This window comes from Gadus macrocephalus, chromosome 7 (genome assembly GCF_031168955.1).
Source record: "Gadus macrocephalus chromosome 7, ASM3116895v1".
NCBI classification, from domain to species: Eukaryota; Metazoa; Chordata; class Actinopteri; order Gadiformes; family Gadidae; genus Gadus; species Gadus macrocephalus.
Genome location: NC_082388.1, coordinates 11369749 through 11394748, shown reverse-complemented (window position 1 = coordinate 11394748; position 25000 = coordinate 11369749). Strand labels below are relative to the sequence as shown.

At 46.1% G+C, this 25000-nt stretch overlaps 3 protein-coding genes across 4 annotated transcripts in view; 1 reads left to right on the top strand and 2 right to left on the bottom strand.

The window, feature by feature from the left end:
* The window catches only part of LOC132461548 (bromodomain-containing protein 8-like), a 13455-nt gene extending 983 nt beyond the window's left edge, over positions 1-12472 (top strand). For both annotated transcript variants that reach the window (XM_060056714.1, XM_060056715.1), the window contains exons 3-20: positions 184-253; positions 464-513; positions 738-860; positions 2292-2372; positions 2757-2821; positions 3464-3618; positions 4019-4216; positions 4338-4425; positions 4845-4994; positions 5576-5736; positions 6212-6638; positions 6785-6828; positions 7063-7373; positions 8920-9012; positions 9103-9171; positions 9862-10186; positions 10367-10411; positions 10892-12472. In XM_060056714.1, coding sequence (XP_059912697.1) covers positions 184-253; positions 464-513; positions 738-860; positions 2292-2372; positions 2757-2821; positions 3464-3618; positions 4019-4216; positions 4338-4425; positions 4845-4994; positions 5576-5736; positions 6212-6638; positions 6785-6828; positions 7063-7373; positions 8920-9012; positions 9103-9171; positions 9862-10186; positions 10367-10411; positions 10892-10951 — 2515 coding nt within the window. In that variant the 3' untranslated portion in view covers positions 10952-12472. The remainder of the gene's footprint in view (positions 1-183; positions 254-463; positions 514-737; positions 861-2291; positions 2373-2756; positions 2822-3463; positions 3619-4018; positions 4217-4337; positions 4426-4844; positions 4995-5575; positions 5737-6211; positions 6639-6784; positions 6829-7062; positions 7374-8919; positions 9013-9102; positions 9172-9861; positions 10187-10366; positions 10412-10891) is intronic.
* Positions 12473-12510: 38 nt separating this feature from the next.
* On the bottom strand, positions 12511-19756 carry dnajc18 (DnaJ (Hsp40) homolog, subfamily C, member 18). The gene is made up of 8 exons (XM_060056716.1): positions 19202-19756; positions 18493-18682; positions 17945-18090; positions 17342-17551; positions 16796-16908; positions 16166-16275; positions 15646-15818; positions 12511-15202 (listed from the first exon to the last, which is right to left on the bottom strand). The coding sequence occupies exons 1-8, from the start codon at positions 19332-19334 to the stop codon at positions 15078-15080; spliced, it is 1200 nt and encodes a 399-aa protein (XP_059912699.1). The 5' UTR covers positions 19335-19756; the 3' UTR covers positions 12511-15077.
* Positions 19757-21561: 1805 nt separating this feature from the next.
* Positions 21562-25000, bottom strand: part of LOC132461547 (protein phosphatase 3 catalytic subunit alpha-like) — a 23105-nt gene continuing 19666 nt past the window's right edge. Inside the window, 2 exon segments of the mRNA XM_060056713.1 lie at positions 21562-23486; positions 24439-24489. Coding sequence (XP_059912696.1) covers positions 23314-23486; positions 24439-24489 — 224 coding nt within the window. The 3' untranslated portion in view covers positions 21562-23313.

Sequence of the window (25000 nt, the reverse complement as noted above, 5' to 3'; positions counted from 1 at the left end):
CATTGCTATACATCCTAATGCTACTCCAACTATCAATGCAAGAACAAATATACCATCATTTTAGAAGTGCATTCGATGTCATACACCGATCGGTAAAAGCTTAGTTGCAGTGACAGGCATATATTATTATAAATAGGTTTGAATACTTCTGACATTTTTTTCAATGGATTTATACCTGCACAGGGTGTCTGTGAGTCGGGCCATAAAACCGTTTGCAGAACCGGGGAGACCTCCGGACTGGTTCTCTCAAAAGGTAGGCCGACTGGATTTGATTTGTCAGAACCAACAACACTGTTCAAAAACAGTATGTCAAACCCTATATATTCACTGCAGCAGGACCGACTGTTACATAACACTACTGTATGTAATGTATTCAAGAAGCCATGGCAACCTGCACCTTATCCTTGTTATTATATGTTATAATAAATAGCAATAGACAACTATATCTCCTTTATTTCCACAGCACTGTGCCTCCCAGTACTCAGAGCTCTTAGAATCGACAGAAGCCCCAAAGTAAGTATAGCCCACTTTTATTTTGAAGTTTTCATTTAAAGAAAAAGGTAAACAGACCATGGCTGGGTTAAAGCAACACTTATTTACTTGCTTGCCATGCAACATCAAAATATCCAACTATAATGAGTCTGTTTTCTCATCGGACCTGGAACTAGTTCAAAGAATTAAAAGGTACAGCAAGGGAGGATGTGATTGTTTCCATCGTTGGCCTCTGGCTTCCTCAGACGGAAACGCGGGGAGCGAGGAGAAGTGGTGGAGACGGTGGAGGACGTGATCGTGCGCCGACTCACCGCCGAGCGCATCGACGAGCTGAAGAGGCTGATCAGGGAGACGCAGGAGGAGCACAGGTACAGTAGAGTCTCAGGTCAATAGAGTCTGAGGTACAGTAGAGTCTGAGGTACAGTAGAGTCTCAGGTCAATAGAGTCTCAGGTACAGTAGAGTCTGAGGTACAGTAGAGGCTCAGGTACAGTAGAGTCTCAGGTACAGGAGTCTGAGGTACAGGAGAGTCTCAGGTCAGCAGAGTCTGAGGTACAGTAGAGTCTGAGGTACAGTAGAGTCTCAGGTACAGTAGAGTCTCAGGTACAGTACAGGCTCAGGTCAGTAGAGTCTGAGGTACAGTAGTGTATCTTCTACAGTAAAGTCTCATGTCAGTAGAGTATTAGGTACAGTAGAGTCTCACCTACAGTAGAGGCTATGGTACAGTAGAGGCTCAGGTCAGTAGAGTCTCAGGTCAGTCGAGTCTCATGTCAGTAGAGTCATAGGTACAGTAGAATCTGAGGTACAGTAGAGACTCAGGTCAGTAGAGTCTCAGATCAGTAGAGTCTCTTCTACAGTAGAGTCTCAGGTCAGTAGAGTCTCTTCTACAGTAGAGTCAGGTACAGTAGAGGCTCAGGTACAGTAGAGTCTGAGGTACAGTAGAGTCTCAGGTACAATACAGGCTCAGGTCAGTAGAGTCTGAGGTACAGTAGAGTCTCAGGTACAGTAGAGTCTCAGGTACAGTACAGGCTCAGGTCAGTAGAGTCTGAGGTACAGTAGTGTATCTTCTACAGTAAAGTCTCATGTCAGTAGAGTATTAGGTACAGTAGAGTCTCACCTACAGTAGAGGCTATGGTACAGTAGAGGCTCAGGTCAGTAGAGTCTCATGTCAGTAGAGTCATAGGTACAGTAGAATCTGAGGTACAGTAGAGACTCAGGTCAGTAGAGTCTCAGATCAGTAGAGTCTCTTCTACAGTAGAGTCTCAGGTCAGTAGAGTCTCTTCTACAGTAGAGTCTCAGGTCAGTAGAGTCTCTTCTACAGTAGAGTCAGGTACAGTAGAGGCTCAGGTACAGTAGAGTCTGAGGTACAGTAGAGTCTCAGGTACAGTAGAGTCTCAGGTACAGTACAGGCTCAGGTCTAGTACAGGCTAGAGTAGAGTGTATCTTCTACAGTAAAGTCTCATGTCAGTAGAGTATTAGGTACAGTAGAGTCTCACCTACAGTAGAGGCTAAGGTACAGTAGAGGCTCAGGTACAGTAGAGTCTCAGCTACAGTAGAGTCTCTTCTACAGTAGAGTCAGGTACAGTAGAGCTCAGGTACAGTAGAGTCTCAGCTACAGTAGAGTCTCAGCTACAGTAGAGTCTCAGGTACATACACCACACAATTTGCTTCCTACTAAATCCTACTGGTAAACAGGGCACTGTTTTGTGGAAGAGGTCAGGACTCCATGACCATCCTTTGAACCACAGCATCAAGGTCAGTTGAGCCGCAGTAACAGGAGATGTGTCCTTCCGATCTGCAGAAAGCTTAAACAGGAGGCCCAGCTGATCCAGGCCGGACACCTTGACTGCAGAATGGATGAGGTGTGGGGAGAGATCGCTGAGTAAGGAACAACACGTTGTCTGTCTTAATACACAGAAAAACACAGTTATCCCTGTTTCTTTAAAGGGGACGTATTATGTCACCAGGTGTAGCCTTACAAGCCGTTTCGAAAATCTGCCCCATATGACATCACTAGTGGGCGTGTCCACCTAGATCTGTGCTGGATAGAGGAGCAACGTTTACTCCAGTCCACTGGGTAGGCTGTTAGACGGATCTATCCAGCACAGATCTAGGTGGACACGCCCACTAGTGATGTCTTAAGGGGCAGATTTTCGAAACGGCTTGTAAGGCTAATCACACTCACACCTGGTGGTATAATATGTCCCCTTTAAGCTCAGTGGACAGCATCAGACATTACAAATAGCAAGATGGTGTCTCGTTACAGGAAGAGGAAACAGACGGAGGAGGAAGCAGAGGAGAAGAGGAAGAGCACGGACGCTTCCTATCAGGGTACATGGCTGTTCTTCACTGTTCTCACAACCAGCGTCCATACGAGAAGACATACAGACGTAGACAAACCATGAAACAATAGACTTTTCCTTTAAATAAGACAATCTACACCCAAGGGACCAAAATGGGTGAATAGTATAACACAGAATGCAAACTAAACCTTTACATTTACTTTTGCTGTCGCTTTTATCCAAAGCGACTCACATCCATTCATTCACACATTCACACATTCACACACCGACGGCGGAGTCAACCACGCAGGGCGACAGCCAGCTCGTCAGGAGCAGTCAGGGTGAGGTGTCTTGCTCAGGGACACCTCGACACTCATCTAGGAGGAGCCGGGGATCGAACTAGCAACCTTCTCGATGACGAGTCAACCCGCCCTACCTCCTGTGCTACTGTCGCCACCTTTAATTGGAGTAAAGGCACTAAGGTGCAGCAGTAATAGTTCGAAACCCGGGCAAATAACTTGTGAATGCTCCATGCGGGCTAGTCAGTGGGTGGAAGACTAACGTTTGGTATTGAAGACATGTTGCCTCACATCACACCCCAACATAAACTCTGTCTGTTTGACCGTGACGCAGTCGTATTTGACACACACTACTGATGATGCTTGCTGAAGTAACGGCTCCCTGTGGACAGCTCGTCAGACGGCCAAGACTGCAGTGAGGAGAGGGGCCAGCACCGTGGCCCTCTGTCCTCAAGAGGGCCCCTCCCCTAGCCTGGAGCCCCCCGCCAGCGACGGGCCCCCCCATGGAGCCCTGACCGTTGAGGGCCAGCCCAGCCCCATCAGGAGTGTGAGTCTGTCCGTTCAAAGAGGATATTACGTCTTCACACTTTCACCCCAAGGGACTTCGTGGAGTCAGATGCGTGTCGTTCAGGAGCAGTTATGTGGCTTGAGTGTTGTTGTTCAAGGGGGAGGCCACCCCAGCCTCCAGATTATGACAACTCAGCCTAAAACGTTGCGGGTTCTTATTGACTTGTATCTGAATTGCCTGACAATTCATAGTCGGCCTTGTTTAAGAGTGTCGGCCAAATTTGTTAATATGACGTTATATTAGGGACAGGCTTAGTTCACTAAAAAAAATAAACTGGTCAGTAAAATATAATGGCGATGTTAATGATAGAAGATAAAATAATATTCAGTGTGACTACCTGACCCGCGTGCCAACCCGCCTCCTGCCCGTCCTCCCGTAGGTCCTAGTGTCCCCCGGGTTCCCGCCCACCATGACCGATGAGTCTCCTCTGCCCAGCAACGGAGACGTCTGCCAGGCCGTGCTCCTGGAAGATTCCCTTCTGAGGAAACCGCTGGGCCAGAGGACGACCCCGCCCCCCTCCCCGCTGCTCTCTGAGCTGCTGAAGAAAGGCAGCGCTCTACCCGGGAACCCCAGACCGGTAGGCCCTGCATGTGCACAGTTTGCGGGGGCGGAAAAAAAAAATGGAGCAAAAGAGAAGCCTATTGGAAAAAAGAAAAAAAAACAACAACATTTGAATGTAATGTTTTTCCTGTCTTAAGGTTGGGGAGGGAGAGCCGTCTGGTCATGTCACGGGGTCACATGACCTGCAGCTGGCCCCGCCCCCGCCACCTGGCTCCCAGGCAACAGGTAGGTATTGGCAGTCTGAGCCGTACGGGGCCTCTCAGGCACGGACCTGTCCACTCAGGACACCAGGCGCTCCTACCAGCTCCATGTCTGTATTTAATAGTCTGCTGAGTTTATAGTAATGCAAATATGAAACGATAATAATATATAGAATAATGAGGTAATTTAATGATAAATATATAGATGATAACTATCTAGTCGTTCTGGTCTATACTGGCTGTGTTAAGGTGGTATTAAATAAGGTGGTAAGTGGTAGGAGAAAGGAATTCCTGAATAAGTGCTTCGCCAACACTGGGTTATGTGTCATGTGTGAGTGTGCGCTGCTAAATATGCATCCGTGCGTGTGTGCCTGCGTGTGTTTGAATGTGTGCGTGTGCGTGTGCGTGTGTGTGTGTGTGTGTGAACGCGTGCCTTCCTCCCAGGCGCTCCCACCCTCTCTCGTCTCCTGGAATGCGCTCCCAGCCAGGCCTCTGTTCCGCCCAGCTTCATGCCTGCTCCTGATTCGGTCTCCATGGCAACCCACCCTGCCGGCAACCCACTTCCCGTGGACCCCGCTGTCCTAACCAGCACAGGTCTGCTTCCTGTCCACCCAACGACCCCCTGCTGTGTAACTCAGGCAGAGGCTTTCGTCCGACAGGGAGTGATGTTGCTCGTCATTAAGGAGCAGGTCAGGGCTGTGGGCCTCGTGCTGTCAGATGACTACAGGGCACGCTGCAGCCATTGGTGTTAGGCTAGAGGTCAATCACCAAAGCCACCCTACTGTCCTCACCAGGGCCGCTGCTGGCCGTTTCGGTGCCCTACGCGAGCGGGGGGGGGAGCCCCTTTTTATATATTAGGTAAAAACATCTAATTTGCCGAAATTGAGTGATAGGTTATACAATTAAGACCAAACAACGGTGGGCCTCTTCATAACTAATTTACATATTTTTTAAATTCAATAATGTCTTTTTTTTTTACAAACCTTTTGGTGCCCCCTCAGGTACTTGGTGCCCTACGCACTCTGCGTACTCTGCGTATAGGGAGCGGCGGGCCTGGTCCTCACTGCCTTCCATAAAAAACACTATATCCGGCACCATGACAGCAGAGCTACGCCTATAGAGGCTGTACTTGGTTCACAAGTCTTTCACCATTTAACCTGCCTGGCGTCCTGCAGGTGGTTTGGCGGTCGTGGGGCCCTATGGGTACCAGCATGTGTTCGGGGGCCCGGTGGTGAGTCAGGAGATGGAGGAGGAGGAGGAGGTGGGCGGGTCCTACATGGGGGACGAGCTGGACCTGAAGACAGTGGGCGACATCATCGCCATCATAGAGGAGAAGGTGATGACCTTCACACGAGACACTAGAGGAGGGATCTGCCACCAGAGACTCTGCTGTGGTTAATTTGTTACGTCAGGCCAGCCTCGTTAGCTATGATGATGCTCTTGTTTACCGTTACCGGGGCTACCTGTCGTGCCAAAGCTGGCATCATCAATTTTTCCAACAGCCCATGCGTACTTCCTGGTTAAGATCAAACATTGATTCATGCCAACCTTTCACAGAGCAGGACTGAGGAACGTTCCTGCCTTTTAGAGGGGCAGGGGTGAGGCGTGTCAAATGGGAGCCTGGGAAGCCCTTTAATACTACAACTGGGATTAAGGTCAAATAAACCAGACTATTGACCTAGATAAGAAATAAAAAAAAAATAAAAAAATGAAACCTTATGCCAAGGCTGCTAGAAAGCAGCTTAAGAGTCCTAGATATAACAAAGTCCTAGATATGGCTCCTCCCCCCTGACGGTGGCTCCTCCCCCCAGACGGTGGAGCACCCGGAGGTGCTGGACGCGGCGGCGGTGGAGGCCGCCCTGTCGCTGTGTGAGGAGGGGGGCCACGCCCTGGTGGGGAGCTGCTGGGGGCCCGGCCCGTTCAAACCCCAGGAGCCCACGCCCGGGTCTGGGCGCGGCGCCACCGCCCCCGTCCCGTCCCGCCATGGAGGTCCGACGGGGGCCAGGACAGACGCGCTGGGGGTACAACACCACCGCCGCTTCCTCCCCATGTACCAAGGCGGAGGTCTTCCCCCCCCTCCCCCCCCTCCTCCTCTTCCTCCTCCTCCTCCCTCCAGCTCCTCCTCCTCCTCGCGTCCCGAACCCCTCCTGACCAGAACGCCTCTACGGCCGAAGCCCGCCTCATCCGCGTCCGACTTCTCCGTCGCCGAGCGGGAAGGCTGCGACGGTCCTCACGGAGGTACGAGGGCCGCAGGGGGGCGGGGGGGCCTCTGCCGTCTGCTGAATTGTCTCTGCTTTTGCATACGATGTGGTGTAGTGTGGCCCGCCGCCTGGGCACTATGCGTAACCATCTCCCTTCTTATGATTCATCTACTGTCCCGGCAGACTCACTATTAGAAGATAGCCCACTGACAGAAAGACACCGCAAGGTACACACACCTCCCACTGGGGCCAGAGCTGTGGTGATGAGGATGATGATGATGATGATGATGATGGTGATGATGACGAGGATGAGGATGATGAGGATGATGAGGATGTTGGAGAGGATGATGATGATGATGATGATAGTGTTGAGTTTATTGCTGAACTGTCTGCAGCAATGCGATCTTAACTCCAATGGGGATTGTTCCTTCCCCCCCCCCCCCCCCCCCCCCCCCCCCCAGGAGAAGAGGAAGGAGGAGGAGAGGAGGGAGGAAGGAGGGACCACGAAGGGCGGTGAAGAGAGGGGTGCGTCGGAGCGCATCATCACCGCCACCCAGCAGGGGTACGAGGCCTGCCGGGGGGAGGGGGAGGAGGAGGAGGGGGAGGGGGGCGGCGGCGGCTTCCTGTCTGAGGGGGAGGGGGAGGGGGAGGGGGAGATGGAGCCCCCGGCCAGCGGCAGCGAGGACGGCTCCAGCATGCACACCGCCTCCTCTTCCCTGCAGCTCCACGCCACCGCCTCCTCCACGCCCAGCAGCCCCGCCTCCTCCCAGTTGTGAGTCTGATCACACACACACACACACACACACACACACACACACACACACACACACACACACACACACACACAAACGCACACACATTTACATTCACATTTACATTTTACATTTAGGGTATTTAACAGATGCTTTTATCCAAATCGACTTACACTAGAAAGAGAAACAATAATATATCGCTGTCGGTACAGTAAGGATGTTCATAGGACCAAGGGCCAAGCACTAACAATTGCTATGTTAACCCAATCACCGTGCACAACAAAGATATCTAGGATAAGATGCTACAAAATGCTAAGTACTACTTTTAAGTGCCAGGACATACAAATTACAAGCATATAAAAAGTGCGTAAGAGGGGAGTTTTTAGGAGAGAAAGGAAGGAGTGGAGGTGGGGGGTAAGGAGGCTATGCAGAGTCCAGGTGAACTCTGAACAAGTGAGTCCTGAGTCTCTTGCGGAAGCTGCTTAGCGACTCTGCAGTCCTGAAATCGGCAGGGAGCTCATTCCACCATTGCGGTGCCAAAACAGAGAAGAGTTGGGACTTTGTTGTGCTACCTTCGCTTGCTCTTAACGACGGCGGCACAAGGCGTCCAGCTGAGGCAGTTGAGCGGAGCGCTCGAGCTGGGGTGTGGCGTCTGACTAACTCTTGGAGGTAGGCAGGGGCACATCCGTGTACCGCCTTGTAGGCCAGTACAAGAGCTGAGCTGCTTCCTCCGTGAGGAAGGGATTGAACCTGCGGATGTTGTAGAGAGCAAATCTGAAGGATCAACACACATGGAGGTTCCTCGCGGTTGGTGTTGGAGATAGCGCAATGTCAACGACAGTGATCAATAAGTCCATGTGAGGTCAGTCTTTCCCTGACACAAGGAGGAGCTCAGTCTTGTCGAGGTTAAGCTTCAGGGGATGGGCAATCATCCAAGTGCTGATGTCTGCCAGACATTCTGAGATACGTGTTGCTATCAGGGTGCTGTCAGTGGAGGGGAAAGAGAGGAAGAGTTGAGGGTCGTAAGCGTAGCAGTGATAGGAGAAACTGTGTGATGTGATTTGAGTCAGAAACTATGTGTGAGGACTATACTTGGGAGGGCCTTGACTCTTGAACTGACATCTCCACAGGCTCAGATACACACACACACACACACACACGCACACACACACACACACACTCAGGCATACACACGCACACACACATGGACTAGTGAGGACTATACTTGACCCTGACCTTTATTCAACTGAATTCTCTGTAGGCTCACATACTTGCACACACACATTCTAATACACACATTCCCTGGGTAGATTGAAGCTTAAGCTAGGCCCCCCTTGAGGTATCGTATTCTCGCTTTTGAGTTGGCTTCGCCATACAACACAATTTCTCACGTAGATACACACTCTTTCTCATAGAAACACACATTTTCTCATAGAAACACACTCTTTATCATTCAAAACTCAGTTTCTCATAGAAACACAGTGTCTCATAGAAACACACAGTGTCTCATAGAAAAGACACATTTCCTCTTACTCACTGTGTATATCTTGGCACACCCCTCTACAGCTCTATGTGCAGCGAGGACCTGGAAGCAATACAAGCTCAGAAGATCTGGAAGAAAGCCATCATGTTGGTGTGGCGCGCAGCGGCGAATCACAGGTCAGTATTCTTCCATCTTACATTCTAACCATCCAATCAAGCTCATCATAGTTTCCTTTTCAGTCTTTTACATTTTCCTTTCACCTGTAGGTTTGCCAATGTGTTCCTTCAGCCAGTCACGGATGACATTGCACCTGGATACCATGGTATCGTGCACAGGTACATATTCACATTCAGTGGGATTAGCCCTAGCTATAGAGTCAGCATTAGCCATTGCTTAAGAACGACTCGCTCTGATCTATGGACTCTAATGGACGAGTATCTCATTCTTTGGTTAATCTCATAAACATCAAGACTTTCGTAGAGTTGGCTTAGCTCAGGAGGTGGAGCGGGTTTACTTGTGACTGGAAGGTTGCTCGTTCGATCCCCGGCTCCTCCTAGCTGAGTGTCGAGGTGTCCCCGCGCAACACACCTAACCCTTACTGCTGACGAGCTGGCTGTAGCCCTCTGTGGTTGACTCCACCGTCGGTCTGTGAATGTGTGTGTTAAGTCGCTTTTGATGAAAGCGTCTGCTAAATGCGGCAAAATGTAAATCCATTGACTTGCTGATCCGTACTAATCCGAAAATCTGTCAGTGTCTATTGTACCGTATTTAGATTGTGTATGGGTTTTTTACTTATGAATACCTTATATGCAAACTCAAAAAAAGCTTTACATATATTGATTGTGTGTGTGTGTGTGTGTGTGTGTGTGCGTGCGTGTGCATGCGTGCGTCCGCCGTGCGTGCGTGTGTGTGTGCGTATGTGTGCGTGCATGCATGCGTGCGTCCGCTGTGCGTGCGTGTGCGTGCATGCGTCCGGCGTGCGTGCGTGTGTGCATTTGTGTGTGTGTGTGCGACCTCCCGGCCAGGCCGATGGACCTGTCCACCATCAAGAGGAACATCGAGGCGGGCGCGGTGCGCAGCACGGCCGAGTTCCAGCGGGACATGATGCTGATGTTCCACAACGCCGTCATGTACAACAGCCTGGACCACGACGTGTTCCTCATGGCGCTGGACATGCAGCGCGACGTGCTCGAGCACGTCCAGCAGTTCCTCGCCACGCAGCTCATCATGCAGACCGCCGCGGAGGCCGCCGCCGCTGGGGGAGGGGCCAAGAGGGGAGGGGGCGGGGCCGGCGGGGGGAGGGGCCAAGAGGGAACGCAGGCGAGGAGGCAGGACCACGCCACGGATAAGGTGAGTGGGGGGGGGGGTGATAGAGAGTAGGCGTGCTGCTCCTACTTAAGGGTTGGTCGATAATCTAGAACTGTGTCTAGATTAAGTCTTTTATCTGCCGTTGTCGCTCCTTCTTTCTTTCCCCCTCTCTCCATCTTTCTATCTCTCTCAATCCCTTGCTCTTTCTCTCTCTCTCTCCAGGATTGTGTGACTATGGCCTCCCCTGCCTTCCTGCTGTCTCTCTTTGTAAGTGCCCACTCAGTACATCCTTACATCTGTGCCAGACATCTTTTTTTTACTTAATAACGCAGCCTACACATGTAGGCACAAACGCATGCCTACTCTTTGCACATGTTTGTTCATCAGCTATTGTATCGTGAACTAATGGGTAATGGTGTGTAATATTTTCTTCTTGCAAAGTTGATTACGTAACAAGTTAGTGACTAGTAACAGTGAAAAACAGTGATTTAATTTCCCCCAAATATTAGCTACTTATTATTTAGTTAGTTATTACTTTATTAAAGAGTCGTCAAGCAACTCACTATGCAAATGTTAGTCTTAGCCTGAAGCACAGTGTCCTGTGTGTGTGTGTGTGTGTGTGTGTGTGTGTGTGTGTGTGTGTGTGTGTGTGTGTGTGTGTGTGTGTGTGTGTGTGTGTGTGTGTGTGTGTGTGTGTGTGTGTGTGTGTGTGTGTGTGTGTGTGTGTGTGCGTGCGTGAATGTACAGGATGGGGGCACTAGGGGGCGCCGCTGTGCCATTGAAGCAGACCTCAAGATGAAGAAATGACGACTTGCATTCGTTGGTCCCTGGACTGAATTACATGTTGATTTTCATCCATTTAGTTGCATCGGTTTTCCATATCAGCACAAAACAGGGTTTGATGAAAACTGTTACTGTTGTGAAAGGCTAATTGAGCTCATGAAAAGCATTTCTACTTTAACAGTTAGGGCACACAAAGGTCACAACCTACTTATACAAACACTGACCACAGCCCACCTTCACCTTTATGTAGACTTACAGTAATATTCTCCTGCAGTGACTTGACTAACAAAGAAAAATGATGTGATTACTAATGCCCGAATGCCAAAGATAATTTCAGTTAATTATCTGGGAACACTTTTACACTCCTAGTTTGGTAAAGAATAAGTCAATGTTTTTATCAATGTGTGTTGTGCGCATGTGGGTCTGATATTGTTTGATTCTATCACTAATGCACACAATATTTTCGTGATTGACAAGTTAACCCGAATACATTTCATTAAAAAAGGCGTGTCACAGCACTGAAGTCTGCTATGTGGAGTGAGCGAGTATTATGGGATGTTAAAAAAGATGATTAACAACATTAATTCTTACTAAAGACTGCCTAACTACCTTGCATCTGTGATACCACTTATAGTACTACTACTACTACAACTGCAAATACTGACTAATACTAGTGTTAGACAAGACCGTGTTTTCATGTTCTACCTAGATAGATTTACGGGCTGCAACTCTGCTTATGTATGTGTGTGTGTGTGTGTGTGTGTGTGCAGCCAGTATACCAATATTATCAACAGATAACTGGATTCTTAAGATGAACCTCTCCCCTAGTGGCAGTGCTGCCGCGTTGGTTCCATCAACAGACAACCAAGACGCCGCGTTTAATCTTAGAAGCAGAGAAAAACATGATTTATCGGCCATTTCTAACCATACTGTCCTATGCTTCTTCCATTTCCGTTTATAAACATGTATGTTTTGACTATTGCATTTGTGGTCTTCATCTGATTGTATTGTTACCGTGACAGTACATAATATACTGAAAATAAGTATTTCAATTGTTTATGTTTTATTATGACTGCCAGGCTGTTGGTTTAGACTCCCAGGGTGGCGAAATAACTACCAGGGGCGTCGAAAACAAGAAATATAGCAGTCTGCAGCCCTTAAAACACTGGGCTTGGCCTGATGGTTTTGACCCCAGTGTTGGAAAGACATACCACCATCTTAGTAGAGGATGGTGGTATGTTTATATGTTTTTCCTTGAGCAACTGTGTGATTGCCAGCTGTAACATGGTATTATTGTGTTACCTTCCCAGTGCGACTCAAATTGTGTTTGAGTCCTCACATGCACAAACAATGTTCTAACTTTCATCAAAGTTAAACCATGTCCATAAAGCGTGTGTGCAATTATAAATAAGATACAAATACAGTGAAATTGACAATAACATCTAGATCCCCTGTGTTTATGTGTATTTTTGACTGTGTATAGTTTTGCTACATGTGTGACTGTTGTGTAATGATTTATAATGTAATAAACTCATTGGACCCAAACGGTTGTTTTGTTTTCTTGAAGAAAAATAAAACAAGAATAACTGTCAAAGAAGAATTTAATAAACCAGCCTGATATTGTGCTTCATACAAACAACACATACCAACAGGTGTCCGCACGATTCACCTGCACACACACCTATACCTGTATACACCTGTACATAGTCCTAAACCTGTATACACACCTATACCTGTATATACACCTGTATACACACCTTTACCTGTATAAACCTGTACACACACCTGTACCTATACACACACCAGTATACATCCCTGTATACACACCTGTACTCACACTTGCATACACACCTGTGTACACCTGTACCTGTATACACCTGTACCTGTATACACCTGTACACACACCTGTAGCTGTATACATACCTGTATACAGCTGTTTCCTTTCAAACCACTGGCTGGATCAATAATAAGCAGCCAAAAGGCTAGAATTCCATTCATTAAATCTATTTGATAGACAGGCCGAAATCTATTTAAACACAATTTTCATTTGAAATATTGTTTGATATACTTCATTTAAAAAAATGAATTCTTCAGTATCGTAGTTATCTTTCTAAAAAGTGAACTAAAAATAATAATTTGCTAATGCATTTGAAAAATGAAATTTTAGTTTTGGTTGCTGATCATTCTGCCTTAAAGCAATGTGTATATGTCACACAAATACTGTCCAGGTTATTTGAATGTGTGAAACAGCGAGGGTCAGAAGGGAACAGGTTGTTCAGGTAAAGAGTATATTAATGAAAGACATCGCTGGGGCCTGCCTACTGGGGGGCATGCAGCAGAGGGGGTGAAAGCTTAAGGAGGAAGAGCGTGAACGGTCACGCACTCACTGGGTTACAGGAAATGTGTGTGTGTGTGTGTGTGTGTGTGTGTGTGTGTGTGTGTGTGTGTGTGTGTGTGTGTGTGTGTGTGTGTGTGTGTGTGTGTGTGTGTGTGTGTGTGTGTGTGTGTGTGTGTGTGTGTGTGTGTGTGTGTGTGTGTGTGTGTGTGTGTGTGTGTGTGTGTGTGTGTGTGTGTGTGTGTGTGTGTGTGTGTGTGTGTGTGTGTGTGTGTGTGTGTGTGTGTGTGTGTGTGTGTATTTGGGGGGGAGTTCACTAGGGTAGAGCAAAGGTAGGGTGAAAGGACATTCGGGTGCATCGAGATGAACCTGGTCAAGAAACAGCCTGACTGCATCATAATGACATGTGAACGTCAGAGAGTCTAGTTGAATATGAGGTTACGTTTTTTAAATTAAGACAGGTTTGCAGAACGTCAGGATGGTGTGGAAGCACAGGGAACAGTTCGGGTCATGTGGAGGTCATGCCACTGTACAGGTTGTCCAGGTTAAGAGGCTAGTGGAGAGGCTATAGAAAAGTCTTTGAGGATTCCTACTCAAAGGAAAATATCTTTCTTGTATGTAGAAACGCAGATCGATCGTGAAATATTCCTGTGTTGTTGTTGAACTTGGTGCCGCATTCCAGTCATTTTTTTCAGAGAAAGAATTTTTCTATCCTTGTTGAAGTGTGAACATGCATGACCATCAGGAGTTTCCGGAAAGTCAGATCTCCCAAATTAAACAGTGAGGTGAAGAGATGGGACAGAGTACCGGTACCTGCTTGTGACAACCAAGCTACAGTAGCCATCTTTTAAGAATCGTTACATTTATACCATTAGCGAAACATTAGAAAACGTATAATTTTGGCTAACCCTTTACAGTAGAACGTTGAATGGTTAAATCTTAACAAAAAGTGAACATATTAAGGATGACATATAATGTATCATAGGGGTGACAAAACAACAGCTTATACATTAGTATTTTTTTTTGGAAGGTGCAAGCCTTTTAACCAAGAACAATATATTAATATGTTAGCGTAAAAATAAACAAACACATGATATAATGTGTTTGTTTAAATTATGCTATGTTCACTACCTTTTCAACTACACGGTCCTAATACATGAAAGAAACCAGGGGAAATTATTTATACTTGTCAAGCTAATTTCATGTTAACAAGTACAAGTTCTGCATTGGTATAGTACAGAATCAACAGTCACAGTAGTGGCAATTTTATGTTACTTCATACACGATATATATGAAACACTACTTCTTTTAAATTAGCTCAATCACAGGACTACAATAAAATAAGTTAAATAAATAAATAAATCTGGATATTATGTCAGTTGGTTAGAAGAACTACCGTTAGGGACACGGACATGATCGTGTGGAAAAAAGCCCCAGAACATTCCGGACATTTCAGCCCCTAAGAGATCCTTAATATAAGAAAGTACAAAGCCTACAGTGTACCGCTGTTGCCACCAGCGAGCGTTTCCCCCTTTTTCCTTTTTCCCCTTCAAATCCCCCCCAAGGCTGCCAGACACTTCTCTTCCCTCAAACTGGAAAAGGAAAACACCAGCTGTCTGCAAACATGGCCGACCAAACCAAAAACGCTTTCTCAAAAATCCATCATTCATCCGTATCATTTCTCGTAAATCCGACTTTCTTCTCCAGTCCTTTTGATTCTTTAAATAAAACAAAAAAAAAAGACTTTCCTAATCCCAAGACGAACCTGACAAATGAAGCCAGCCTTGTTCTTGTTTCTTTTCGTGTTCCACGACTTTAATCGCCCCTCTGCCGTCCGATGAAGCGGTTGAGCTTCTCACAGTTGTCCAGGCGCATGGACTCTGCTTTCTGCTTGAGCCGGTCGTCTCTGTACAGCTGGCCCAGGTTGGCCAGGTCTGACTCTGAGAGAGAGGGAGGGAGAGAGGGAGTAATGAGGGAGAGAGAGAGAGAGAGAGAGAGAGGGAGAGGAGATGGTGTCGATTAGAGTTATTTAATTCAATGAGGAAACCAGAGGGGTCTCTGACCACTAAATAGTTCAATTATTTTTTATAAATGGATAATAAGATACATTTTGGAGCTTGTTGGTGTTATCTGTAATCCACTGAGTCCACCCTAACTCGCTCGCTCAGACATTCTGTTTCCTGTTTAAGAAGAACCACTGGAAACCCTGTCGTAGCAAGACTTTTGCACTAGTGCACACGTTTTGCTTGAGCTTTGCACGATTAATGCATACTCTTGCATGTGCAGTGTTCAGTATGACACCAGAAGTGCCCAATAAGTGCATGAGGGCTTTGGAATGGTGCATGAGTAGGGCCCCCGCGGCGTGCATGAGCTCCAGACGCACTCTGCTGCTTCTCTTTCCAGCAGCTGGTCTGCAGGTGGTCGATGTAATCGCTCTCGATGGTCTTCTCCAGCTCGTCCAGGGACTCTCCCCGGTACTCCTTCTCAAAGCTCTTGTCAACGTAGTATGGCACGCCCATGTGCTGGGTCTCCCTTGACACCACCAGGCCCATCGCCCTGGGAACAAAGACGCAATCAAAAAAATACATACGCGCAAATGAAATAAACAAACACACACGATCAGATAAACACAGACAAAAACAACTAAACACAAACACACACAAAAAATAAAAACACACAGACACACAATTAAATGAACACGCATATAATCAAATTAAATAATCACACACACACACCAATGACACACAAATGGATCCATCTAAATTAGATTAGATTTGGGTGTGTTTGCTGTGCTATAAGTTAATACTGTTATGGCCCTCTGTGGACCAGACTTGGGGCCGGGAGCCCGGGGTGTGTGTTAGGGCTGGCGTGCGGTGGGTGGGAGAGCAGCGCGGGGGACTGACGGCTTGTAGAAGAGGCTGTAAGGGGGGTTCGTGGCCATCATCTGGGTGAACACGGAGATGAGGATCAACACCAACACTGGGAGCAGCTGCAGGAACGCTGTGAACGTGTTCTGACCAGAGACAGAGGGAGAGAACGAGAGAGGTTTAGGCCCAATCCCATTTCTACCCCTTACCCCTTACCCCTTCCCCTTACCCCTTCAAAACAAGGGGGAGGGGAAAGGGGAAGGGGTAAGGGGTGGAAATGGGATTGGGCCTAAGAGTGTGAACAAGAGAGAGAGAGAGAGAGAGAGAGAGAGAGAGAGAGAGATACAGAAGATGTAGAACAAGAAAGAGACAGACAGAAAGAGAGGCAGCATTTCATCTGCAATGCATCACAATCAGTTAATATGTTTACAACTAAATCTTAAAACATACCCTTTCAAGTTCAGCTTTCTTCTAACCCATTAGTGTGTCACCTTAATTTGTATGAATCAACCTGAGGTTTATCTTTAGGAGAACTCTTATTATTGTGTTGTTTCCCTTACAAGTCACTTTTTAAAGCAATTCTGCATGAAAAGCGCCATACAAATAAAAGCTTCACTGATTGAGAAAGCCTGGCTCCCAGGTTGATCGTCATGACGACCGCCTCACCTGGCTGGCGTTCGCATCCGGCTCCTCTTCCCGCCTTTCGAAGGCCCGCCGACGGCGCGGCTGGTAGAACTGGGAGTAGGAAGCACCCTGATTGGTGTAGACATGGATGTTTCCTGAGAGCACACACACACACACACACAAGCACACACACACACACACACACACACACACAAACAAAATGCATGCATAAACACATGTGCATGTACCAACTGATGCATTCAGGCAAGATATACAGAGAAAACATACATTTTTTACATAATACAGGTCTCACGTATCTTGAAATGTAATAGAGGTCGGCAGTCGTCACTTCGTAGACACTTCCATCCAAAGCGACAGTGATTTTATTTTTGATAAATGTCATCAAGGGGTTAGGGCGTCTGCCTCAAGGAAGGTGAAAGGGTCTGGTGAGGGCCAGACCCTTTCAGCCGGAGCTAGCGATAAGAGCCACTACACTGTCTTCCCTACATACATGTAATACAACAACCATGACCTCACCACACCTCCCCCCCCCCCCCCCCCCCACCTCCAGCCCCGGCCCCCTCCTACCTGTAGGGAACCTCCCACCGAAGAAGATGTTGAAGAGCTCCTCGGGGCTGATGTCGGCCTCAAAGTCCCGGTTGAAGCTGCGGTAGCGGGCGCTGCGGGCCTGGGCCGTCTGCGTCGGGGGGCCGGCGCCCGGGTGGGGCTGCTCGCCGTACTGGTTGTACTGCTGCCGCTTCTCCGGGTTACTCAGAACGGCGTACGCGTTCCCGATGGCTGGTGGGTCGGGGGGGGGGGGCGTGTTGGATGGGTTTAGAAACATGGTTTGAAGACAGAAAAGCTAAGCTATTGAAACACCAGGGGTCGCAGGGATTTTAGGGATTTTTTATTTTAGATATTTCAAATATATTTGTTACAGATATAAGTCAACGGTAAACATGCTTGGCTGTAACTTAATACCAATCAGGAAAAAAATGTACACCGATCTGTACATTTTTGTGAACAGTATACACTTTCTTGATAGTTAGTTAGATGTCTTTGTTATATATTATGCAAATGTCCCACGGATAAAAATGATTGAAAGATGATGTGTGGTAGGCATGTATTACCATGTGTTACCAGGAGAACAATTGTTGTGAATGAGCATGATAGTGGTTTGGTTTGTGATACCTTTGAATGCGTCTGTGGCTCCGGGGGCACAGTTCTTGTCCGGGTGAAACTTCAGTGCCAGCTTCCTGTAGGCCTTCTTCAGGTCTTCATCACTGGCAGTCTTGGCAATGCCCAGGATCTCATAGAAGTCCCTACAATTCTTTATCCTGCAAGTTCACGGCATTTCAGACGTTTGCTTGTTGGGTCATTTTTTGTTTTGCAGTTTTAGCAAAGAAACCCGCTCCCATGTTGACTGTGGGAGCGGCGACCTGATGCTCTGATCCCTTCATCACGGCCTCCAATCCTCCTGAGGACGCTATTTGCTACAGGTGACTCCACATGCTGAGACACGTGGTTTCATGAAACGTGTGTTTTATGTTTATTTCAATAATATAACTGTACACAAACCCTTATTTAGCATTGACAATGGTTTGTCGCGTTTGCCGAAAGGCTCAGACAGAGTAACATAAATCCTGTGTGTATTTGTGTCGGTGTGTGTGAGTGTGTGTTTGTGTGCCGTTTGTGTGTGCGTTTGTGTGTGTGTGTGCATCCGTGGTTGAAGTGCACACCTGTGAACACCTTGGCGCTGCTCCTCGGTGTAACTCTTCTTCTCGTCCCCGCTTACTCCTCCTCCACCTCCTCCTCCTCCCTCTCCATCTCTGGTCCCAAAGTCCTGGTCCCGCCAGCCGGACGGGGGAGGAACCTGGTCGTCTGGAGGAGATCCAGTGAAGCCGTTCCTCAAGATGGCATCAATTAGCACTGAAGGAACACACAGAGCACAGGGTCAAGGGTGATTGTCATTTGTTATCCAACTGGCCTTGTACTGAACCGCAAGTATCGCTGTGTATTGCATACTTGAATTACACACAAGGAGCACAGCAAGCTACTTATTAAGAGAATGTGTGAGTTATTCACATCTATTAAAGGAAAGAAACTGCTCGACATAGAAAGAAACAAAACCTGCTGTTAATATGTCAACTGAAAACTGAACATCTAACGGGGATCTGCGTCAAAGCAACTCCTTTAAATAGACGATAACGTTATATTTCCTTTCAATACTATGACTACGCGTTGTCTTCTAAAGAGCGAAGGGTGTGAATGCAAAAACATATTATCTAAAACAGTATAGCAAATGCACAATAATTATTTTGTTATAACGTTGAGTAATCACATTTTATTCTCCACACAGAGCATGATTGCCTCGACATTAATTGCTGAGTTGGGTGGAAATAAACAGGTGTAAATCTGAGAGTGTGTATGGCCCAAGGCTAATTTTACCTCTGGCCCTGGTGCTGGGGTAGATCTTCTGGGCTTCGTAGAGCAGCTGGAGAGCCTTCTCTTTGCGTCCGGACCGCAGGCACAGCTTCGCCTTCTCGATCAGCCGGTCGGCCTCTTGTTTGTCGATGATCATAGTTTTATAGGAGGGTTATTTCTGCTGATCCAATGTCTCGCCTTGCGAGTAACGGGGTGCCTCCGCAAAGGGCGTCCGTATCATGTGTCAAGACGGCGCTCCGTAGCAAGGCTAGCCCGTTAGCTTCATCTGAGAGCAAGTAGACGGCAAAAGGACAGCAGTGGCTTTGCTATACTAGACCCTGCCAATATGTTATATAGCCCGCAATTCCACACCAACAAACGTCTCGCTTTATCGGGTCAGCCTGTAGTGACGTCCGCTGTACTCGGGACGAGATGTGTCATTTTTAGCCGCAAACACATAAATAAATAAAGGCAAGCTAATGCGATAATCGCTAAGGGTCTTTCCACTGTGTTATGGTATCTTGAGGTGGGCTACCATGGTGAGCAGCCGAGCTATCAGCTGGAAGAGCGGCCAGACGCTGCAACGTCACATCCGGAGGACAACGTAATCTGCATTTTCATCCTTCATAATGTACATCTTTTTCCTCCATTATTGATGACTTGGAGGTTTCATGGGAATTACAGCATTTTTTACCCACTTAAAGTTGAATGCTGAGCTATTACATAGTTGTTATACATCTAATATTATTATGATTATTTGTATTTATTAATATAATAAATGATTATGTAATTGCAACCCATGTCCATTCAAACATGAAGATAAATAACTAAATAATGAAATAATTTTGACTAACACGTGCTTGAGTGTCAAAGTGACCTTTCTTTTCATGTAACCTTTGTATTAGACTTAATACAAAGAGCTAAACTGTTCTCAACTCTGTATACAATTGTCCAATTTATGTTCCAGTTATAAGCATATGCTCTTGTATACCATCATTGTAAAAAAAGGTTTGTGATTGTCTGGGATTTGGTGGCTGTTCTTCAGTAAATTCATTGGGTTTCACTGTTGAGATACATGTGAACATTGCTAACCATTTGTCTTATCATGTAAGAAAAAAACACAACATTGCAAAACCATTTTTTCATGCATATTTTATTCAAGAGTAAAAAACGTGATTTGTCCCATAGGGCATGCTTATAATGTGTGTATTTATTAGGAAGTCAAATGCCAAAACTAATATTCCCAGAGATATACAGTAAGAAAAATCAAAATACAGTAGAATCCATGAGTGTTTTAAATATGCATGTATTCCATGCAGTAACCAGTAAACAGTGAAACAAAAAGGTAACCATAAGCTTAAGAATATTAAGAATATCAGCAATAAATATATTCCAAATATAGCATTTTTGCTCAAAGGTATGTGAGACGCATGATTTTCTCTTCGTGTTTCGTTTGTTTACGTTTGAAAACCATGCTTCATGCAGTGGCATGTTGCGCTTCACTGAGAGTATGTTGTTCCACACTATTCAACAACCTGTGTATACCAAAACAACCAAAGAAGAGAACGTAAGGCGTTAAACCTCAAACTTGTGTTTCCCCATATACAGAATGATATGAAAAAACATTGGTTATGAATAAATAGTCCTACATAATTAAAAATAAATTAATAAATAATATTTCAACGAAAGAAAAAGAAAAAAAAGCCATAAAAACATGTATAAAAAACCAAGACAGATATAACTTTACAAATATAGTTCAAAAAGAAAATAATTCAAGTTTTACTATTTTGAAACACAATTATCACAATTAGAATATCACATTACAATTAGGAACTTGATTGCATGCGTTGATGCGTTCCATACCGTAGATGCTGTGTTAAAAACCACTGTTTTTCATAATTGTTCATCGTTACAATTAATATACTTCTGTGATTAAATAGAAAGATGAAATATAAAGTACAAAAAATATTCACTGCTGGAAATTCTAAAAATGTATGTGGCAGCATGTGTCATTTTTGCGTATTCCTCAGAGATGAAAACCCTTCCAGTGTCCCATATTCTATGTATTTCTTAATAGCATCGTATTTAAATGTTTGTGTATTGTTGTATTTTTGCTGCAGTTCTGTGTCTCTTGTCTCTGTAACTTTAGCACCCCCTTGCGGCGTTTTAGGGTGTAGCATATAGTATCTTAGATGAGGTGGGACTGTGAATGAGTAGGTAGCTCCCTTAACGGCTTCATAGCCAAAGTACGTCCTGATATTTTAGGAGAAAACTAAACCCAGCCATTGCTGACCGTTTATCGAGGGAAGGCTACTATTTTCAGATGAATATACTCTCTCATTATTCTCTATTCACTATCAGAGCAAACTCAAAACAAACAAACATGCAGTAAAAATAAACTTTATGGAGTTCAAGTTCTGAAACATATATATTATCATATATATTTTCCATTTGAAACGTAGTTGAATTGTATTTCCATAAGGTAATTATCGAAGTGCACGCTTTTTATTTTATTTCCTGTGATAAAGGTCCTCCAAGATCCTCAAGTCTCGTTGCATTTGGAGGTCATGATTATTGATATTAAATTAGTCTAAATAAATAATTAGAATGAGTATTCTTTGAAAATATCATCAAAACTTTGAAGTGCATTAAAAGCCTCTGAAAAAAGTCAGTGCATCACATGACAGGAAATGCCCAAACTCCCCCTTTTCTTTTTACTTCGGACGCTACGCAGCAGAAGCGACGCAGGTAGTGGTTGGTACCAGGGTCATAGCTTTCGTATTTTATGTTTAGGTTTTTATACATTCACAAATTTCAGTTGAAACCCCAGAATGTCTTTCTGGTTTGCGTCAGAGCCAAGCATCTAGAGTATGGCGTTGTAATTTTTCCGTAGCTTGTCCAAATGTGCCCTCATTCAAGAAGGAACACTGATCGGATTCTTTCTTCTTCTTGAGAAAAGTAAAGGAGGAGAGGGGAGGTTGTGTCCACAACACTTCCAATCACTTCAAAGCTTAGGAACTCCTCCTTTGGCCTGGGCAAAGCAGTTGATTGGTTGGGCCTTGTGGCCAACTCTCCAAACAGCAGAGGAAAAACTAGACCCGCTGAAATGTTTAACTTCTTCAGAGGCAGAAGAGGAACTCAATCACAGGGGGTTTCTCTAGCAGGTTATCAGGGACTGGTGAACCGAGGGTACGAATCAGGCCCACTTCACCCTTTCTCTGATGATGATGATGTCGGTGAGGCTGATGACGATGGAGGGACGTTGAGAGCAACAGCAGAGCACAGATTTGATAGCCACTCTAGTGAGAGAGAGGGTGCGGGTTCGACACCTTGGCAGTTTTGTTTTGGTGGACTGGTCACAGACTGTAAAACATGCTCAATGGCCTCTTCCCTCATACATTAGTGCCATCCTACCAGAAAAAAAATCAATCAATTTCAGTCCTCTGGTAAGTTCTGACTTCACGTTGCAAAAGGTACACAGTCCTCAATGGTACTCAAGTTTTTTTTCTTCCAGTTATATTTAACAATACTATCAAAAGATGCGCAATAATAATAACACAATTTTCTTTTCTTTTCTCCAGATGACACAAATTTGTCGATGATCTTAGTAAACAGTGGATGAAATGGTGAGATGATTCATGGGTTCTTATGTTTGCCTGACAGTTGAGAGAACTCGTGTGGAATTCCGGTCACTCTGTCGTCTCTAGCGAATCAGTGAGCCATCCAACAGACAAACCGCAGCCCTCCAGCCAATCACAATCCACCTCCATAGCCCCTATTGGCTCCTCAGGCCCCGATAAGAGGACTAGGTCGTCAAAGCTTGGCCTCGTATCCACGCAGTGGCCAGATGCAAGGTTGTTTTGTATGTGTATATTCTCTAAATAAGTTTGATGGGTTTCTAGGTTTTTGAGAGAGAGAGAGAGAGAGTGTGTGAGTGTTCTGTCCGCCCGTTTTGGTTTCTGTCTGGGTTCTCTGAGGCGTTGTAATAAGTGCTGCGGCGTAGCGCGTCAGGCAGCACAGGGGGTTCTGAGGGTTCTCAAACAACAGCGACGCAAACACCGCGGCAACCGCGCGGCAGCAGCGGCGTTGTGGCGGCGGCGGCGGCAGCAGCAGCAGCAGCAGCGACCGCGCGGTCGTCACTCCAGCCCGCTGCCGTCGTCGGTGCCGTTGGCCTCCGGCGCGATGGTCTTGCTGCCCGCGACGACGACGACGCGGCCGCCGCCCTCCCGGCGGGGGGGCATGCGCTCGTTGATACGGTCCAGACCCTTGGCCTCCGCAAAGCTGTTGATCTTCAGCGAGAAGCCACGCCCTGGCGGGTAGAGAAGGAGAGAGAGAGAGAGGGAGAGAGAGAGAAAGAGAGAGAGAGAGAGAGAGAGAGAGAGAGAGAGAGAGAGAGAGAGAGAGAGAGAGTCAGAGAGAGAGAGAAATAGACAAATATAGAGAGACATAGAGAGAGAAACACATTGAGAGAGAGAGAGAGAGAGAGAGAGAGAGAGAGAGAGAGAGAGAGAGAGAGAGAGAGAGAGAGAGAGAGAGAGAGAGAGAGAGAGAGAGAGGGAAGAGAGAGAGAGAGAGGGAGAGAGAGAGTCAGAGAGGGAGAGAAATAGACAAAGATAGACATAGAGAGAGAAAACTCATTGAGAGAGAGATGTAGATAAGGGAAGGGGAGATAGAGGGAGACATACAGAGCGAGGGGAAGAGCGAGAGAGAGATGGGAAAAAGAGACAAAGAGATTGAACGAGACATAGAGAGGAAGGCACATAGAGAGAGATATAGAGAGAGAAAGGAAACAAACCAGTGAGAGTTAGGCCACACTATGCTCACTAAATGTGAAAAATATTAATTGTACTCCGTTTTGGCTTTGTTTAGCCAGTTTCTTCATTACCGAAAACAATGAAGTAGACTTCAAATGGCATGCAGACATCAGCTGGCATTTTTTTTATTGTTTTGTATATTAACTGTTGTATTTATGTTAGAACATTGGTCAGATCTCATCTTATCTAGGGACAGGTATTGCCCATAGCATAAACTACGTAACAAGTTATATAATGCAATGCATTCTAATGACTTGTCGCACAAATAATATAATGTGTCTGTGTCTGTTGTCGTCCCTAAACACATTAAACTCAATTATAATGTCATCCAGCTCAAGTGGTCTTGGAATGAGAAAAGGTTTTAGCTGACTGTTCAGTGTGGATGGATAGCGGTTTTGGAAAAAGCTGTATAGACGGAACATTTTGACTCGAAAACAACATATTTACCTTCTGAGTCTTCTGGCTCTGGCTCAATCGCTTCTATGGCCTCGATAGTGGCTGTAGAGGAGAGGAGAGAAGGAGATGAGGAGAGGAGGAAGAGGAGGAGTAGGAGGAAAGGGTTCATTTAAAACAAGACATGTAAATGCCTTCAAACAGGCTGAGCTGAATGCACTGAGCAGGCTAGATCTATACGATAAGCCAAGAATGAAACTCTCACTTAGCAATAGTTGACATATTTGTTATAATTCAATTTCTGAGATTGTTTTTACATAAATGGAGACAGAGAAGGAGAGAGAGAGAGAGAGAGAGAGAGAGAGAGAGAGAGAGAGAGAGAAAGAGAAGAGAGAGAGAGAGAGAGAGAGAGAGAGAGAGAGAGAGAGAGAGAGGGAGAGAGAGGGAGAGAGAGAGAGGAGAGAGAGAGAGAGAGAGAGAGGAGAGGAGAGAGAGAGAGAGAGAGAGAGAGAGAGAGAGAGAGAGAATGTGAGCGAGAGATAAGAGAGAGAGAGAGAGTCGAGAGATAGAGACATAGACAGAGAGAGTCAGAGAGACAGAGAAAAAGACAAGAGAG